This window comes from Quercus suber, unplaced genomic scaffold, assembly GCF_002906115.3.
Source record: "Quercus suber isolate HL8 unplaced genomic scaffold, Cork oak 2.0 scaffold_276, whole genome shotgun sequence".
Lineage (NCBI taxonomy): Eukaryota > Viridiplantae > Streptophyta > Magnoliopsida > Fagales > Fagaceae > Quercus > Quercus suber.
The window spans coordinates 793,036-813,820 of NW_027069732.1; the positions used below are offsets into that span (position 1 = coordinate 793,036).

The 20,785-nt window shown below is 35.9% G+C and overlaps 2 protein-coding genes across 2 annotated transcripts; one reads left to right on the forward strand and one right to left on the reverse strand.

Moving 5' to 3' along the window:
• The first annotated feature begins 2,983 nt into the window (after window positions 1–2,983).
• LOC112016125 (branched-chain amino acid aminotransferase 2, chloroplastic) lies at window positions 2,984–11,905 on the forward strand. Its single transcript, XM_024048635.2, has 11 exons — window positions 2,984–3,359; window positions 3,446–3,534; window positions 3,868–4,042; window positions 5,689–5,865; window positions 5,956–6,087; window positions 7,883–7,981; window positions 9,377–9,493; window positions 9,750–9,845; window positions 10,568–10,680; window positions 10,906–11,019; window positions 11,545–11,905. The coding sequence occupies exons 1-11, from the start codon at window positions 3,222–3,224 to the stop codon at window positions 11,546–11,548; spliced, it is 1,254 nt and encodes a 417-aa protein (XP_023904403.1). The 5' UTR covers window positions 2,984–3,221; the 3' UTR covers window positions 11,549–11,905.
• Window positions 11,906–13,600: 1,695 nt separating this feature from the next.
• LOC112016091 (uncharacterized) lies at window positions 13,601–19,895 on the reverse strand. The gene is made up of 8 exons (XM_065781704.1): window positions 19,707–19,895; window positions 19,387–19,597; window positions 19,301–19,338; window positions 19,072–19,182; window positions 18,973–19,029; window positions 18,719–18,727; window positions 18,610–18,634; window positions 13,601–18,462 (listed from the first exon to the last, which is right to left on the reverse strand). Exons 1-8 carry the CDS (start codon window positions 19,893–19,895, stop codon window positions 13,601–13,603), a joined length of 5,502 nt encoding a protein of 1,833 aa, XP_065637776.1.
• Window positions 19,896–20,785: the final 890 nt, after the last annotated feature.

Sequence of the window (20,785 nt, forward strand, 5' to 3'; positions counted from 1 at the left end):
GAGTCTTGGCCATAGTCTACGAGTTTTAGGCTAGCCCAATTATGGTTCGGCTTGGGCTTGAGCGTAGAAAGACCCAACCCATAGGTGCATCGATGTCCTTATTTGGGGTGTGGTTTAGTTGTACACTAGTACATACGCAATTACGCATACATTAATTGTTTTTCTAATTATCTAATAAATACGATATATAAAAATGGAGGGCCTTAACCATTAATTATGCTCACTTACAAAAAAATATAGCATTAATTTTGCTTGCATCCTATATTGGGCACCACAGATCCATTTCCTCTGATTAAATCATTTGCAACACGTGTTAAGGTGGAAGGTTAAATGAATGGTAGATTCATTTCTCAACTGCGCTCGATTACAACCAAAAAATTGATTTCTCTCTCTTCTCTCTTTTCTTTGTACCTTTTTGTCTTTTTTTCCTCATTAAAATAATTTTTTTTGTTTACATCTTTGGGAACAGTTGGTAAAAAAAAAAGTAAAAACTCACCCTCGAATGTGAGTGGATTTTGGTTTATGGGTTGCTAAAATAGCAACTAGGGGGTTTTTTACACCCCCAATACTAGTGCTCTAAAGGTTGGTAAGAAGAAGAGTAACCAGGGGCAAAGTTTTATCTTTTTCTCCCTAATCCATTACATATTTTCTCAACGTCAATCGATGTAACTTGAACTGTGTCTAATAACTATAAAATAGGTAGAGGTTTCAAGAAATTTAACCCAAAAATATAAATTTAAAGAAAGATCATTTTATTTTGCTGGATGTGGCCTGTGAGTGAAGATTGTGGCTTTATGAATGGCTTGAAGCAAATTAGGTGAGACTACATAGGGGGTAGATTGATTGAAATAAATTTTCTTAGCATGAGAGAGAGAGAGATGTTATCCTTAATTATGATAGAAAAGTTGAAAGAAGATTGAAGATGAGGCTTATCAAAGAAGCTTATCAAAGAAGATTGAAGATGAGGCTTACGACTCTAGGAGGTAAGAGTGTAGACACTTGAGGGTGATTACTTGATTGGGTAGAGGGAGGAATGAACAAACATAATTGGGGGGGGGGGGGGGGGGGATAGTAAAATAAATAAATAAATAGTTTTTTTTAGGGGTTGATAAGGGTGGTTTGGATAAGATCAAAGGAACATAACGAAACATTTTGGATGATGATTTAAGGGCTTTTGGCGAATATTAATATAAAAGATATATAATTTGGGTGGTTAAAGTGAGAAATGAATGTGACTTGGGGAAGGGTGGTTATTTAGATGGCATGATAAATGAGATTCAGTGGTCCAAATGGGGAGAAATTATAAGGTCCACATGGTGGACAAATGACGCGGTCCACCATTCTACTAAAAGACTCACGGCTATTTAAAATTACTAAGTTAATTTTTTTTTAAACAAAAACTGATTACTGACTCAGCAATTTTAAACAAATGTGAGCCTGTCTATGACCCTACACTTATAATAAAGCACAAATATTAAGATGATGTATCCTTTCGTAGTAGTTTATGTTGTTAATGCATCATGAATTGCATTCACTGCTACATCATTTATAAACTTTTTGTAGTAAAACCGTTAGTAGCTTTAACGTATTTCCATAATAAAATGTACCACTTATCCTAAAGGCATAAATTAATATGATAGTGAATTTAATAAATTAACTATTTATATAATATTTCAAATAAATCTAAATATATTACAAATTTTATCACATAATCTTTATAAACTAATATGACAATGGATATGGTTGGTGGATTAAAAAAACATAATAAATGAATGTTTAAATGATTTTTTTTTTTTTTAGTGATTAGTGACACATTAGTTTGTAAAAATTTTATAGTAAAATTTGTAGTATTCCTAATGTCACTCGTATTTCAAAGTATCACGAGAAAAACATTAAACAGAAACAATAGTGCTTTGCTACATACTCTAAAAATAAAAATTGAGGGCATTTCATTTTCCTCTCTCATTTTTTTTTTTTCATTATTGTAACCATTGCAAATTATTAAAAAAGAAAAAAGAAAAAAAAACATTTATGTCGAGCACGCCCATTCTCATTAAACTTGATAGAGAAAGTTGGTGAGAGTGAATTAGCACCATGGGATCGATCCCCATTGTGGCTTATAATAAGTAACAAATAAAAGAAAAAGGAAAGATAAGCCTTGTACTGAATCAATCAAAGAGTTATAATATTATTTTTGAGGGTAATGCTAGGATCACGACTTTTATAAGAATTTTTGCCATAATTTATTCACGTAATATGTTATGAGTAGTGGAGTAAAAGTGGTAGATTCACAATTTCACTACTTACAACTTTCCATGTGAGCAAGTTATAAGAAAAGTTGTAATAGTAGTATTTGTGTGTGTGTGTGTGTGTGAGAGAGAGAGAGAGAGAGAGAGAGAGAGAGAAACTTAAGCTTCGTTTGGGAGTTCATGAGGGAATGAAATGGAATAGAATATATTTAAGTAAGGAAAATGAATGGAAAAGAATTGACTGGAATGGAATTAAGTAACCTTGATTGGATGTTTTAAAATAAAAGAATGGAAATAAATGAAATGTAAGTAATTGTATTTGGGAGTAACATGGAGGGAATGAAATAGAATCATTTTATGATAATATTACTATTAGACCTCTATTTTAAAATAAAGAGATAAATATATAGGGATATTTTGAGAGTTTTAGTAAAAAAAAATTATTAAATCTAATTCTATTCCCTCTCATTCCTCCCAATTTTTGGAAGAATAAAAATTTGAAGTTTTAAAGGAATAGAGAAGAATGAGTGTTTCCTCATACTCATTCTATTCCCTCTCACTTAAACTCCCAAACAAGAAAATAAATTTTTCATACATTCCATTAAAACTCCCAAATAAAAGAATAAAAAAATATTTTAAAATGATTATTTTTATTTCTTTCCGAACAAGGCCTTATAATTTTCATCATTTGGGGGTTGGTTTGGCAGGCGCAGCCGCGTAGAATCTATCTAGTTTAGTAGCTAGGTTTTATAAAAGTCAGCACTTAACAACGGCAGCAAACACAGGTAAGCAAAAACTGCAAGCAGTATCCCTTTGGATTGAGAATCCTAGCTCACAATAAAAAAAAGTATTTCACCTTTGCACACTGCTACGTTGCCCCCTTTTACACACACAGAGAGAGAGAGAGAGAGAGAGAGACGCACAACAGAGCCGTTGGATAGAGAGAGAGAGAGAGAGAGAGAGAGAAGAGAAATGGAGAGAAGCGCCGCCTTGGGAGGGCTTCAGCCAAATTACCTCCTATGCCCCTCCCGCCGCTGCCCTTCCTCCCCTCTTCTCAATTCCTTACCACTACCCTTCGCCGACGATACACTTTCCTCTCTCAACTTCAAGGTACCCCCTTTTCCCTTTCTCTTTGATTTTATTTGGGGATAATTAAAATTAAAATTTTATTTTTTGACTTTATTCATTTATTGCAGCTCCAAAAGAGGTTTCCTCTTGCTTCTCGAAATGTTCAAGCGGCTTCTTCTCTATTCAAGCGTGATGCCATTTTATCTGATACTTACAGGCACTTTTCTCTACTTTATTTTATTTATTTATTTTATTTTTTTGCTCTCTCTATCTAAATTTGTGGGCTTTGAAATGATTTGTGGTGCAAACATATACATTGTCAGAATGACCCTCTTGTTATTCAAAATGACATAAATTAAAACTATTTAATTTTTAAATATTTACAAAAGTTGCTGACTTTAGTTTTGGGGTTTATCCCAATGTAATTCAAGAATTAAAGGCACCCTTGTGAATTAATCTAACATGTAACAGTTATGTAATGATTGGAGTTTAAAAAATACGCATATGCTGCTCTCTGAGTTGATTTTTTTTTTTGGTTGAACAACTATAGTGAAACGGCTGAATTAGTTGACATGGACTGGGACAACCTTGGATTTGCGTTTCTCCCTACTGATTATATGTATATCATGAAATGTGCTCGAGGGGGGGAATTCTCTAAAGGGGAATTACAGCGTTTTGGGAACATTGAAATGAACCCTTCAGCTGGAGTCTTGAATTATGGGCAGGTTAGAACTTAAACCTTGATGGGCTTATCCCATATTGTCTTTACTGAATCATATTATATCAGTTTTGGAGTTTTGGGTATAAGCTATTAATGCAAAATGTTTACTGGAATTTTGGAATTCATGTTTTTTTTTTTGAATATTTATTATCCTACAATTCATTCTTATGAATTACATAATTATTTAAATTCTGATGGAACATTTTTTTTTTTTCCTTTAACAGTAAAAAAGTAAAAATTTCATTAAACTGAAAAAACAGAGGTTGTAGTACATAAGGAGTATACTATGGAGCACTCAAACAGAGAAAAAAGTAAAAACAAGTCAACAAAGAAACATGCTATCTCGAAAAGACTATAAATTAGAACTGCAGTCAGGGTAAGGAGAGAAAGCATGGTTCCATGCGAATAAGTTCCTGTTAACTGTAATTTATAAAATAAAAAAAAAGTTCGTGTTAACTGTGAATTAAGTTGGAGTACTGAGGAATCTTTATCTTCAAAACGCGAGAATTCCTCTCTCCAAACAGTCCACATCAAACATGATGGAATTGCACTCCAGATTTCCAATCTGTTGTTCTTAACAGGAAGACCAGCCCAATACAACAGCAAAACTGATACCCATCTAGGCCACTGCTACACCCAATTCACACCAAGAAGACACCACATGAAACCCCATACAACAATGTAGAATTAAGTGATCGATTGTCTCCCCGACATACAAGTGCTACACCAATTAGAAAGAACAAGCCCCGTCTCTTTAAATTATCAGTGTTAAGAGCCTGTCTTTCAAAGTCACCTGCATAAGGAAATCCAAATAGCTCGCCAGGGGAAAGAGGAATCCCCACTTGTTTGCAGAGCATGGTAGAAAGTGCTAACTTTAAATCCCTGAGCCTTAGGCAAACTTCAAGCCATCCTATTCTTGATACTGGAAGAACTAAACGGAGTACAAATTATCCAAAAATGAATCAAATGATTCCAATTCCCAATCATGTGCATCTCAAATAAAAATTGGGTGCCAATGAAGGGTAACATCTACACAGTCAAATAATCAGGCACTTTTGCCTCTTTATCTCTTGCAATCAGATACCATAGGTCTCTCCATAGGAGCTGAGTACCAACCACCCTATGAAAGCCCATACTTAGTGGCTCAATTGATGGACTTGAGTGTCACTGGTATACGTGGCGTTTTCAATTTGTTTGCATGTGACTACACTTTCCCTATTATTTGTATTAAACAAAGTAGCTAAGGAATTCACCACTAGTTTATAAAATATTTAGATTCTCTAATGTAATCTCTTTGCTGGACTATTCTAGTATGCCCTTCTATGATGAACAAAGAGATAGATACTACAGAAAATTTACAAGTGTTTTGGTAAATTTTGAATGACCTCTGCACTGTTTTTGGACATGAAACTTGAACTGAAAGAACAAATACAAGAAGGGATTAGAAGAGTTGGAATGCTTCTATTGATTGAATATTTGGATAATCCAATCTTGGACTAGCTAGATAAACATCAAATTTATGGATACTTAATATAATCAAATTTATTTGTATGTATATTAATGATGCTCTATCATCATTCGTCCTTAGCGTCCTAGTTCAGTTCTGATGACACCCCCCACCCCCCAAATTTCTCTTGCTTTTGTCTCTAGGGATTATTTGAAGGTTTGAAGGCCTATAGGACAAAAGATGGTAATATTCTACTTTTTCGTCCGGAGGAAAATGCAATACGGATGAGGCAGGGTGCAGAGCGGATGTGCATGCCATCACCAACAGTTGAACAATTTGTGGAAGCTGTAAAGGCCACTGTTTTAGCAAACAAACGTTGGGTAAAATACTACCTAAATCTTAGTATATCCTGTTTGTTAATTATTGGCAGTACATGTCAGATTGGTAAGTATTTAATGTCTCATTTTCAGGTTCCACCTCCAGGTAAAGGTTCCTTGTACATCAGGCCATTGCTAATGGGGAGTGGAGCTGTTCTTGGCCTTGCACCTGCTCCAGAGTATACCTTTCTGATTTATGTGTCACCTGTTGGCAACTATTTTAAGGTTTGTAATCTTTAGGTACATAGTGATATCTACCCGATTATGTTGCCACTTCACGATATTGTTATCACTTTTATTTCGATGTCTTATCCCTCGTTTTTCTTCATTACTTTCTTTTGGGATGCATAATATTGTTAAAGAAATAATATGAATAATTTTGAGATACTTTACGCCAATGAGCTCTAGCTCAAACGGAACTTCCTCCCTTGTAAGATCAAGGTTGTGAGTGAGGACTTGGTTCAAAACTCATCTGTTGTTTGTGTACAACCACAACAAGCCTTGATCCCAAATTCTTGGGGTCAGCTATGGAACCTCAACAAATTAGTTAGGGTTTGCTACAAGTTTTCTTTTCGTCCATTCTATTTTATCTAAAGTCATATTGGTTTTTGTGAAACTTACCAATAAAAAAAGAAAGACAGTTTGATACTTTACTAATTATGCATTTCTTGCACTGTGTAATATAATTAGTTTGATGTTGTGCGTGGAAATTCTTATGAAATGTTGCCAATAATGAGTCACAGCAGTGAATTCTATGACAAATTATTGTCCAACTCTTTTTGCATTTTAGGGAATGGAATATGAGAACATTTTTTGAGATGATCCATATATCTGCACAAGCATAACATGATTGAATAATAGATGCAGAATATTACTTAATACTTTTTTCTTTTTTGCTACATTAAGTCGGGATGGGGGATTGAACGCTTGACATCACTGTTGGAGTCGACAGGAGGTGCCAACTGAATCAATGGTTCATTGGTTAATACTTTCAAGGATATGGTTTATCAGTTTGATTTCTACTTTCTTTAAAACTATCAATGACCTGTCAATAGGTTGACTTATGTGTACAAGTAACGAGGATACCAATTTATGTCCATGTCTCACTGGCCAGTTGATCATGTTGGAAGCTTGTGGCTAGAGAAAAATCAGTGAGGTGACAAATGAATTGCAAAATTGTCTACGATGCATCTCTTGGTCCCTTTATATGGCAAAAGAGTTAATTAGTTAAGCATAATGATTTTTGGGATTGTATCATTTCACAGTTGACATGACATTCAGCCTTTTGGATTGTTTTCATTTTTCAAGTTGTCTAATTGCAAGTACATTTCCCCACTGGCAAAATTTTTTAGGGATGAACTTTTGTTAAAAATTTTATATAACCATATGCTTCTATTTGTCAGCATTATTCTTCAATTAACACAAATGATCTTTGGACTAAATGGCTGCTACTCCCATAAAAAATGATTGAAGGGTGATTGCACTTCAATCCCATATGGTTGCGGGAGTACGAAATTGTGTAGTTTTTTTTTTTTTTTTAGAAGTTAAATTTTAATTTTGTTCCTTGTCAAGTGGTGCTAATATCAAAATTTTGCCAAGCTGTTTCATATCTCAGTTTTTGTTAAAACAGAGCTATGGAGTTGAAAACATGTTTCATTTTAATTTGAATTTGAAATATGGTGATTTCTGTTGCTAGGTAAAGGGTCTAAGGGGATAACACTCCTAGGATTTGAACCCAAGCTCTCCCCATAGGGATTTGAAATTGGTGATTATAACTTGCAAGTACTTTCTGGCAACTAGGGGCCATGGGACTATCACTTTATGTTCTGTTGCTTATGCAGGAGAATCAATTATTTGTAGTAGTTTTTTGCTTTATTTGTTTGTGCATGATTTTCTATGTTTCTTGATCTTGGTGATCATATTTGATTTATTCCCTTATGTAGATATGATGTCTTAATGTTTTGGTTTGTTCCCATCCTGCACTTACTGGATGTAATATCTTTTATCTGTCTTATGCCAGGAAGGTGTGGCACCAATCCATCTGGTTGTTGAGCATGAATTGCATCGTGCAACTCCTGGTGGTACTGGGGGTGTAAAGACCATAGGAAACTATGCTGCAGTAAGTTGGCCTTGCTTTAATTTTTATATGTTTATATCTATGCGGGGGGGAAAATCCTGTCAAGGGTTAAATGGTTGTATGGTTTCAAACTGTGGCTGTCTTACTTTCATCACTATTTTTTGTAATTTTATTATTCATTACACCTTTTCTCTTTGTAAGAACAAGGTGGGAGGTGAGGTTATGACGTAGGACAGATTGGAGTGGATCTGTTGACATGTATTTGTGGTGATTTTAGGGTTAGGAGAATTCTTTTTGGGATTCTATGGTTTTGAACTTTAGAAGAAGAAGGGTTAGGGTTTAACTGTTTAAGAATGAATTTAGGGTTTTGGTAGGTAAATGAAAATATTTGATTTAAAATTACAAAAGAGGTGAGGAGGAACTGAAATTGAATTTTTCCTCGTGTTATTAACTATAGTGTAAAGAATGCATGTGAATGGTAGTGTAAAGTGTGGCAAATGAGCTCTAACTCAACTGGCACACTACTCCCCTTATAAGTGTTCGATGGAGGGTGAGGTCTGGGGTTCAAGGCCTATTAGGGTGTAATGAATGCATGTGAATAGTATTGTGATCTGTGAATGGTATTGTGAATAACGATGGAGTGCTAAAGAAAAATAGAATGGGATAAAAGAACGTACCAAGGGCAACATGCCTTAATATTCATAACACTTAATTTTTCTATTAATTATCTCTCTTTTTACTTGAGTACATTATATAAATTCTAGATTTTAACTTTCTCCAAGTTGGTTTATAACTCCTACTTTGATTAGGAAACAAACTCTTAATTGAATTGGACCAAAGCCCACAAATGAAAGTCCATAAATTAAATAAGACTTCCCTATTAATACAATAGAACCCAAGGCTCAAAACTATGACCCACAACTGACAATTACAGAATTAAGAAAATACCTTAGCCTCTAGAAAAACCAAATAATACATAAAATAAAATATTGAACTAATTATCTATCATGGACATTTTTTTTTTCTTGGGCTTTGCTGTAATCTTAGCCTTCTAGAGAGGATATTATTTCTCTTCCCATCAAATGGTTTTGCCATCAAGTTGTGGGTTCAAAACCCACTGGGTGCATGTGTAACCTGGATTAAAAAAAAAAATGCATCAAGGTTCCAGAAGCAGTATCTATGTCAATTTAGGTGTAATAATTATTTTTGTTTAAAGCTATGATTTGAAGAAGGCTTTTTTGTGCATACAGATGGGCAAATGAAAATTATGGGTTTTCTTTTAATTTGAGCATTTTGATTGAACTCAACCAGGTGCCAGCCATGCGTGGGCAGCACGCTGCCTGAATTACCCATTACCAGTCAGTATTTGTTTGGTTTATGGAACTCAGGCAATTTTTAGTGGCTAAATGATCTCTTTTCATTAAAATATTTTTCTAGGTTCTGAAGGCTCAATCTGCTGCAAAAGCCAGAGGTTATTCTGATGTGCTATACCTCGATTGTGTCAACAAAAGATATCTAGAGGAGGTTTCATCTTGCAACATTTTTGTTGTGAAGGTATAATGATCGATGACTTAGCTGGTCTTTATTGTTCCTTTTATGATTATGATTTGTTTCATTAAATATCAACTCCCAGTTGCAGAATTATGCATCTACATTATGTTTTTTATTTTTTCTTTAAATGCTATACACCCTATTGTATAGACAAGCAACTGCAAGACTAATATTGTTTCTAATCATCTGAACCGTGAAGAAGAACCATGTCATTAAGGGCAGTTACAGCTAATATATTCTCATTTTCATGTGCTCTTAGGATAATGTTATCTCCACTCCTGCAATAAAAGGGACAATTCTACCAGGCATTACAAGAAAGAGTATAATTGATGTTGCTCGTAACCAAGGGTTTCAGGTATTCAGTAAGTAGTGATGAATGTTGATAAGCATGTGATTGAAAGACATAATTTAGTCATCATTCCTTTGTTATTTAGCTTGTCAATATTCTTTACTGACTGTACATGCCAAAATAATGCTACTTATTACGTACTACTATTATTTATTAAAAGGAGGGGTAAGAATTCTTGCTATGTCCCACATTTTAGATGGCATACGTCCTGTTTGGGGCACTGAGCTCCTTGACTGACCAATTTAATCATTGTGTCATCCTTGGTTTTGATCCGCATGTGATCCCCTAACTACCTCAGTTGTTTGACCCCCCATACTTCTCCATATTTTGCATAAATTACACACCTCCAAAGCCGTTCCCTTTCAACTCCAAAATTTATATAATCATGTCCTGGAAGGGCTTGATTACATGCTCTGTTTATGAATTTACATGTTATATATAGGGTAAAGTTCGAGCCTTTATTTTTACCCTTGGGATAACTTTAGCTCCACTCCAAGTATGAGTCAGTGTTCTTTATCTATGCATACTGGTGGAATAATTTTTATGCTGACATGACTTGGACCTCTAAAAGGGATATCTTAATTAGTTGTTGGTCATCATTATTGGTTACATAACTTAAACCAACTTACCAGAATCACTGATATCTGCTGAATTCTGTTGCATTAGTCCTTCAGTGCCACAATTTATGGCTTTTCTCTACTAGCTAGATTACAATAATGGGCTTGCAGGTAGAGGAACGCCTTGTAGCAGTAGATGAATTGCTTGATGCTGATGAAGTATTTTGTACGGGAACAGCTGTGGTTGTTTCACCAGTGGGCAGCATTACATATTTGGGCAAAAGGTACTAATATAATAATGAAAGTTTGATCACCGTTTTCAATAAATTCTTGGCCTGGTCAGACTTTGATCACCGGGAAAATAATTTCCTTCTAATATAAGCTTGTGCAAATAATTGATTGTGGAAATGACAAACATATTGATGAAAGTGACTTATTGTAACATGATCAAATCAATCGTGGAGAAATAGTGAATATTATTCTCATACTTGTAATCTTTTCTTTGTCAGGGTATCATATAAAAATAATGGTATAGGTGAAGTGTCGCAACAACTCTACTCTGTGCTTACCAGACTACAGATGGGACTCATAGAAGACAAGATGGATTGGACTGTTGAGCTGAGGTAGGCGTTTTCTGATGAACATATCTAGATTGTGGAAATGACAAACATATTGATGAAAGTGACTTTTTTTTTTTTATTATACTTATAAAAAAAAATATCTAGTTTGCTTTGGTAAAAAGTGATATTTGGAATGTTATTCACTATGGAGTTGTTTCTCAGTTATTCTAATGTGTGTGATCATGACTGCTGAAAGTGCCTCAAAATGTTCATTCATCCAATTCTCTTGTGTGCATTTTTTTCCTCAATTCTGCTCTGAAGCATATGAAAATATTGAAAAAGAAGAGCAACGGATTTTAAGGTCTGCAGTGGACCTTATATCTGGTTTAAAATGCCACACCTATCCACTATAAGACATGATAGAACTATAAAGGAACTTTCTACTTTTCTGCAAATCTACCACAAAAATATATCTTAAACCAATGGATCTAAATGAGACTTTTGCAAATGTTTTCCATTTAGGAGAATGATACTGGCATGTACAATATAGTGTGCTAACCTTACTCATTATGTTTTTCTTCTTACAAGATAAAATGTTCATAACCCCAAGTAAGGGCAGCTTGCGAAGCAAAATCAGAGCAAAGGACTGGCTTTGCTATTATTGGAGCTCGGCAGCTCGCTTAGCTTGCTAAAAATATTATTTTGTGCAAGTTGGTCTCGTTTGCTAGGTTGTTAACAGGGGAAGATGTGGTACTTTGTTGTTTTTTATCATTCTTATTCTGTCATGGGTATTTTCAGTATTTCTCTTTTGATAGAAAATTGTTGTGGGAGCCTTGTTGCAAAAACTTTTAACATTGCTTCAGTGCAAACTGTCATTTTGTTTAAGCATTTTCTATTAATGTAATCATGTGTAATGGGTTTATGGTTAGGAATTGAAATGTTTTTGTAAGTGTTGGGTTTAATCATCCTTAAATTATTGGGTTTACATTGTAATTTATCCAAGTTAATATAATGTAGCATTTCGGCTGCATTGTGGAAGACAAGATTAGGTTAAAAACAATTATGCTTGAAAATCCGAGTAATAACGAAATCTTTGCATCTCTCTCTCTCTCTCAAAATCTGTCTGGGTTAATGAGAAAAATTCAAGGGACAAGAAAATCTGTTGGACAAAGCCGTTGCCACATTTACCCAACACCCGTTCTCTGAGGTGGGACCCCCTTTGAACAGGGGGAGCATTCTTGCTTGTCAAATCCAGGTTACCTTAAATCCTAAGGCTGTTTCCACGTTGAATCCGGAAAAAAATTTGATGCAAATTTGTAGCTTCGAGAAGTCTTTGGCCCCTCACTGGAAAGCCAGCTTCTTCACTCCAAATTTGGTAAAGTTTTCTATGGCCGATCGGTTTATGTAATTAAGATTCAGTGTCACATTAAATATTATGTTTTCTAAAAAATGAATTATTTTTTCAGTAAGTATTTTTTGAAAAGCTATCTAATTTTCATTCTTGTGTTGGTAGCAAACTTGAAAATAAACTAGAAAACTATCTCTTGGCTTCTCTTGTTTTGTGTGATGTGAGATAGAGTTATTTTTCGAAAAGTTTTAGCAGAAAACCTCCTCTAAAAAACAAATAATACTTTTAATAGGGTTTTTCATTAACCATGGGTAGTTTTGATTCATTTTTTTAATGCTACCAACAATGGGAAAACACAAAATTATTTTCGCATAAGATTTTTCATCAAAACAAACAAGGGCTGCAACCACTCCTATTGCTTTCTGGAGGTTTGAGCTTTGAGTAGTTTAAGACTAAGTTGAGCTTGCCTCTCCAAAAGGCTTGATTAATACGGGTACGGGAATTATTCTGCCCAATGGTTGAGGAGGTAAATAGCAATTATATTCGCCCAAAGGTTCTCACAATAGTGTAAATAATCCAATTGATAAAGTAAGAATGACAAGCGAACATAGAAAACGTAACAAGGAAAAAGGTCATGATAAATTCTCACATTGCAGATAAATCATCCTTGCTAGCGTCAAGCTATAAAAACAATCTAGGATAAAAATAAAAAATGCAACGTTTTCACTTCCACAAGCCATAAACCTTTAAAGATACGTGAGACATTAAAGCCTAGGCAAGGATCATTATGTACTGCAGGATTGAAGAAGGCCTAATCGTAGCCAAATTACCAACATTAAACATGGATTACCAATTACATGATCAAAATCACTACTCCTTTTTTATTTTTTGAGAGGTAAGAAAAATCACCACCCAAAACAATAGAAAAGCAAACCTGAGGCTATCACCTCCCACAGGCATTTTAGTTTAAATTATGGTCAATTCAGTTTTTACTACAAGGCAAAGCCAAGGTGCCTATCAAAGAACATGCTTCTTCAATCTATCCATAATAAAGTACAGCTACGGTTACTTGCACATTACGTCGTTCCTGCAATTACAAGACAACAGTTGTAGAGTATTCAATATACAGAACCACCAAAAGGACTTCCATTACAGCAAAGTTGAGAACATTTAGATGGTTACATCTTACATGTTGCATTATTATATTTACAGTCAGTCACATATCATACAGCAAAAGGAAGTCTAGTTCTATTTCTATTTACAGTCAGTCACATTTCATACAAAGCAAAAGGAAATTTAGTTCCTTTTCTGTCGAAGCCGCCTCCTACAGGCTGAACCATTTGGAGTTGAAGGCAATAAGGGGTTCATAGACAGGCGCTTGCCCAAAACAGGAGAGGACTTTGTCTTACCAGAGGGAAATGAACGATCAAGTAATTCCTTGTCCTCAACAGATAGTTCCAAATTCTCTGTCCATAGCAGGTAGTCCACTGCATCTTCCTCTAAACCAAGTGCCATGCCCATTTGGATCATTCTGCAAAGTGTGTCCATTTGATCCGCACTGTTAGGTAGAACTGCTTCCAAGATGGCTCGTGCAAAAGAAGCAATGAATTTTATATCTTTCTTTCCTTCATTCCAGGTTGATTTATTGACAAGCAATCTCTGTGAGTTCTTCTCCCAAAGCACCATTTTTTTAATTTCTACTTCTAGCCTCCTTTTCTGCAAAGGTAACTGTAAGGCATACCGGACTGATATTGGGTCTTCCGTGCCATAAACTGAGAGTTGAAGGAGAGATTTTGCAGTCTTGTGTTTTTCTTCCATTGGCATATTTGCAAAGGCCAACACCAACTTGATCAAAGCTTTCCCAATCAGGGAATCTGTATCATCAATAATTTTACTTGCAGACAAAGTACAATGTAGGTCAAACTTAACAGCTTCAGATATTTTTCGAACACCAAGACTAGTGTAAATTTCTAGCAATTTAGCTGGAGATGACAAACACTTTGGTGGGAACCATACAAACAGTGGATTTTCACTAGCTTCAATAAATAAAATTTTCAACTGCAAATCGTCAGCAATAAAAACTTCTTCTTTCATCACAAACTGAACTGCTCCTGAAGTATTGGCCGCTGGAAGCATGGTGCACTGTCTTTTGAGGATACTTCTAGCGTCAGAATCCCAGTTTTCCCAATTTTCTGATATTTGCCCCAAGAAGGAGCTTAGCTTAGCAGTGGACACTTGATGCGAAGCCTCCCAGATATTCCAGATATCTAAAAAATCATATGGTGAAGGAACTTCGCAAACCCCAAAAGCCCTTGACAGAAAAGGTAGCAATTCCTTCTCATAGTATTTATCAAGAGCATGCAGACGAGTGTCAAATAGGTTATTCTGGTCATGGAGTACACAACGCCAATTTTCCACCCATTTTCCTTTACCCATTTGTTGATCTGGGATCCATAACTGAGAGGAACGCGTGTCCTGCATCTGTGGATTCCAATTAAATTTGTATAGGAATCTGTAGATTCTCCTGACAGCAGAAGTTTGAACATGAGACGTAAGAGCACGGGAAATAAGATTGCAGGCTTCCTCAATATCCACCTTCACACCTATGGCTATTAGATCTTCTTTTTCCAGAGAACTAGGAGTAACATAGAACTTCTCATCAATGAAAGGCCCATCATTTGGTGTTAAATAACATTCCCAATCTGGATTGAACAGGATACATTCTTGTGGGAACCTGTAGCCCATGTGTGTTTTTAGCCATTTGCTTCCTGTTAATTTGTTGAGCAAAATCTTAAATGTAGTGTGGTCAGTTGACTTGCAACTTTTTTTGAGGGATGTGGCACACTGAAGCAGTGAGAGAGCACCCTCTGGTGCTAAAGATGCTGTTTCTCTTGGCAACTTGAGACCTCTTGCAACAAAATGAGCCCCTTCACTAAAATTAATCACAACGCCAAGCATATTCAATTCACATTTATATGAGTGGATGCTGAGACCGTAGAAAGCCTCATCAATGAAAGGAAGGTCCACGAACTTGGAGACTGTTCCCCATTTCTGATCAAACAAAATAGATTCTGGGGCAGATTTATAGCCATGACAAGTCTTCAACCACTTCTCCCCTGACAAGCAGCGAATTATATCAAGTAATTGTGTCTGCATTATCTTATTCATGCACCTGATGCAGTTGAGTAAGGAGAACACATTGGTGCTGGTTAAACTGCTTGAAGACAATGTTGACTTGAGTGTAAAGGAAAGCATTTTACATGCTCCATTTATATCTACAACCACCCCAATTGCCTCAAGTTCAGTTCTGTATGAACCAATTCTGCTTCCATAATATTCTTCATCAACAACAGGCAAAGGAACAATATTCAATAAGTGGTCCAAATTAAGACCTGGCAGAAGGGACTCTGAAGGGCATTTGAAACCAGAGCTAGTTTTCAACCAGGGTTGGTCTTTAATTTTCTGCACAAAATTGTTACCTGCAAGCCCCAAATGCTGGATGCATCCAAGTAAAAGAAAAACACTATTTTTTGTCAAAATTGAAAGATCTTTTGGAAATTGAAAGTGCTCTGGTATTTGTTTATAAACATCTTCCAGATCGACGACAACACCCAGAAACTTTAGCTCCTCCTCATAACAATCAAGTTGGTTTTCATAGTATCTTCTGTCAACAACATGCAGATCTGTAATTTGTACAAAACCATCTACCATATCAGGCATCAGATAGACAGTTCCTGGAGGAGTCAAATACCCCTGGTTTGTCTTCAACCATTTCCCCGCTTTCACAGATTTTAAGAAGTCTTCATCAAGTTTATTTTGGTGATTTGAGCAATTTATAAATCTAAGCAACAAAATTGCAAAAGGTTTGCTCATTGATGAGGAAGCAAGATGCTTAAGGTGGTCACTGATAAGCTGATACATATCATCAGAACCAATCCGCATTCCAATGAAAATCAACTCATCTTTATATGCTCTTATCCTGTCCATATAATACGCTTCATCAATATCCGATAAAACCTTTAGAGTTCTTCCCATCTCTAAGAGAGTTGATTCCTCAGTTCCATCACAAAGAAAGCACTGGGTAGGAGTATTAAATCCAGAAGATGTTTTAACCCATTTCCCGTTCCGTATGCTTTGGATGAACCTCATAGGTAATCCATATTTCTTAGCTCTCAAATTTTGGATCCAGGCCAGAAGCATTAAAGCCTCCTCACATGTTAGTTGACTAGAAGCAACTTGCAACGCCATGTCCTGAGGTATTATGTCTGGCAAATCAGAAGTTTTTCCATGCTTTTTGAAAAATTGCAATAGTTCATTTGCTGGAGTGCATTCTCCAGCAAATTCAGCAGCTTCAGCATATACCACCCCTAGTTCAACATACTTGCAATTAGCCTTTGTAAATGGATTAGATCCAAACAGTTTTATCCATTTGCTACTGGAAGCCGGAACAAGAGTATCCTTGCACAAAATCACATTTCCACATTCATCCACGACTGGCATGAAATGAAGAACATTACAAATCTCTCTCTCTTGAATGTAGTTTCTTAACCATGAATGATACATGAAATGAGAAAACAACACAAGAAGTTTTGGGTCTTTCTTTGTTTCAAGAAAATAACGAAGTTTTGAACAATATTTAGAAACAGTAGTGACTACCAAACCCGTGTCTTTGATAAACCATTGCTTCAAGTTGTATTGTCTTTCACACCCTACCAGAGCAGCCACCAAGGTATCTGGGAAGAAGAAACAGTCATATGGGCAACCCATCACTTGGTTCCATTTGTTTAGCCAGGCATGTTCTTGTGGCTCCCAGACAATATGGATCTTTAGACTTTCCTGTCTAATTGCTTGTAAACTACATGACTTTATTTCTCCATTCCAAGTAATGTGTTTGAAAAGGGGTATACTATTGACACTCCTTAGTGGAATAAATCTCCATTTTTCAGCAAGAAAGCAAAGAAGATCCACATACTCTTCTGTAGAAGCTCTACAAGTAAGGTTGCAGGCTTGAATGCATTTTCCATACCAGTCATTACAAATACCTGCAGGAGCAACTTGGAGAAACTTGCAGGAATCGTCATATTCTTTGCAGTCTACTGAATTATGCAACATAAACTTCCCCTGAGCAGAAATGGCATGGGAAAGGACACCATGTTCTTTAATACGCCGCATGATTTTCCTGAACTCAGGCAGGACTCTTATCACGGAAGCTGGCTCACAAAAGTATATCTTGTCATCAACAAATGTCTCATAAGGAACAATACACTCTTTCTGCAACAATATCACGCTGGATTGCCTCACTGTGTTAATTTCTTTGCATGGACACTCTCGGCAAGGCAAGAAATGAAGTACTTGACCAACAGAAAAGTGTTTTTCAGTCAAAGTGGACTTCATAAAAGTAGTAAAAGCACTACAAAAGGAGTGAGGCACATTGTCCAAGATTCCAGAGTTCCACTTGTTGTCCAAGAGAATGGTTTCTCTAGAAGATGAAAGTATGAAGTCTGCCTGTATTATAAATGGGAAATTAGTCACCATTGCAGTAGGTAGGAAGGCAAATACACCAGCGGAAGAAGTCCCTCGCTTCAGTCGCTCACCAGATGGAAAAGCCAGAGATATCACCCATTCTTTTACATCCTTCCTTGCATCCACCACGTTATTTGGTTTTACAGGGAAAACTTGTCTCCATACATAATAAGGGCACGTGGTCTCAGTCGTGTCTGCTTCCTCCTGAACTGAAAGATTGACTACACGGCAGTCTGCTACCTGAGTCTTTAATGAGACAAGATTAGTCTCAGTAGAGATAGAAACTGCAGACATAGAGTCTGCAATGCAAATTTCACCACTTCTTTCTTGTATTGACAATCGCTTGATCTTGTTCAAAAAGAGCAATACTTCAGGATGAATTTCTGATAGTTGTTTCTTCACAGCTTCCACTTTCTCTGGCTTTAAAGGGAGAATAATCACTGTGTTTGGCAGAGCCTTGCCAAACCCATAAATGGCCTGTATGTCTGAATAACTTGGTTTTGTGGAAACCCACTCTGGAACAATGTACCCAATGGCACAATCTGGATTGGGTATTTCACTGAATCTAATTTGGTACCCATTGCTAAATACGTGCGGTAGTGCACTGACAAGAAACACGCTTTTGAATCCAATTCCTGTTAGTTGCCAGAGTTGAAGTTAGAAAAACTTGCATGCGTTTTCACAAGTAATATAATTAACAAAAGCAATGTGGTGTATAGTTTATAGATCAAAACAGTACAAAATAATCCTCAAGACCTGTATAAATTTTGTTACAAGTGTACCATAAGTCTTAGCCATGTCAGAAAACTGACAACATATGATACCATTAGTAGATTAAGCCCAATATCATGACAAATGGAGAGATCGTAAAACGTCAGACTATACACTTACATTAATTATCTGCAATATCATGACAATTAGTGTTCTGAATTCATAAGTTAGTCAGGAGTATTTCTAAGACCGTCCTTGGCTTCTTGACTTATGAATTCTAATGATCTAAACACATGCAATTGGTGCCATTAACTTAGGCAAGCATGTTATCTAAAGAAAGGGACTTAAGTGCTAATATATGCTTCCCTCTCGAGAAACAATAATTATCTGATGTATCTAGCATATGCATCATATTTCTCGGAACATGTGGATACCTTATCCTCAAGATACCCCTTAAGTACTAGTTCAGAACAAAATGGACCCGTCTGCATCTAAATTTTTCATGAATTTCCATTTACATCCTAGAGATATACTGTCTTACGAATGACAGAAACCTTGAACAGTGCAGACCCTCTCTCCGATCTATCAATAGATAAAACCAAGATCAAACTTCCGAAGCCAAAGGGCCACACAATACAAAAACCCTGTAGGCCAATACACAAACTAACTAGAAACAACACATACCAAACAAACATTCTCAAATGAACAATTGATGCACAAGCAAAAAACCAAAAAAATCTCACACCGTCAAACATGAAATACCATTCCTTCAATCAACATTAAAATCAACAAATTTGTTCCTGAAATATTAATGGAAATTTTCGAACATTTATAGAAAATGTGTCTACCTTTTTCGCCTATAAAGCCTTGGTGCCTCTGACCCTTCTTGGTGGATCTTCCAATGCCACAAAGTGAGTCGATGTTTCGTTTAGAGAACCCAACTTCATTGTTAAACACCAAAAGAGTAGATGGTGCACCAATTCCTGTTATATCAGCGGTTGTCAGTACAAACTCCAGAGTCGGCTTCACACCTGCTGAATACTCGTTGTCTTCTGCGTTCTAATCCACCCAACACAAAGAAACCCAAAAATTCCAAACACGTTACCATCAGAATAAAGCAACTTTTATAACATATAACAAACTTAATTCTTCACACAGAGAGAAAGACCTGAATGAGCTCCATAAGGAAATGGACATCTTTGGTATAGAGCTCAGAGGAGAGGTTGGCCACTGCATTTTGTAGATCTTCGGTTAAAGGGTTTGGACACCTTTCACCGATTGAGAATTTGTGTTTCCTTATTTCCTCTATATGCAGCTTTGCTGCTATGGCCTTACTGTTTCGGCTACTACTGCGCATATAGGTATGCATTCGGCTTCTCTAAATTGCTGACAGAAACATTCATTACCGTTACAACACAGTCTCGGAAAACCAGATAAGGAAAGCTGAACTGAACTGAACTGAAGCACTTACCAGTTACTAAAAGAGAAGAAGGATCGATGAACTATAAAGTAAAACCTATGGCTTCACTGTTTCACATAGCTGCTACCCATTCATCTTTCTCTATATTGCTATGAAAAACTTGCATACCATTGCCAGTCTCCAAAGCTCAAAGAAGAAACAATAGAGAAACTGACCAGTTTCCAAAACAAAAGAAGGAAGTACTAAAAAGTATCTAGAAAGTGACGGCGTGCTATAATTAATGAACTTGAAGTTGCAGCTTATAAAAGCGGTCAGTGACTGAGTTGCAGGACTTTCGTATGGCATGCATTGATGCTGTAGATTTTTGTCAGAAATAGCAGATTTTGATATGACAGTTTGATGGACAATGGGACTTGGTTTCGGTTTTTACGTGGTTTGGTTCTGTTCTAAAAACTAAAAAGTTCGGAAAATGGTTCATTTGAGCTGGGCCTGCTCTCGTTTGATTGGATCTTTATCCTTTGCCAAACAAGGCGAAGAAGCGAAAGAGAATAGACTTCATTTTTATAATTTTATTTAATTTTTTTCCTGTTAGAATTAAATGTGTACTTTGTATTGGTTTAAAAAGTTAATTTTTTTTTATTTAGTTTATTTTTGTTACAATTAATGAGTCTTATTACATTTTTTTTTTATACTATTTTTAGGTTCCATTATACTATTTCATCTATTTTTACTTTATCTATCGTACTTTCAGTAAAAAAAAATTAATTCCAAATAAATAAGTTGTTTTTAAACTGACACTAAATATAGAGTAAATTTGATTTCTTTAG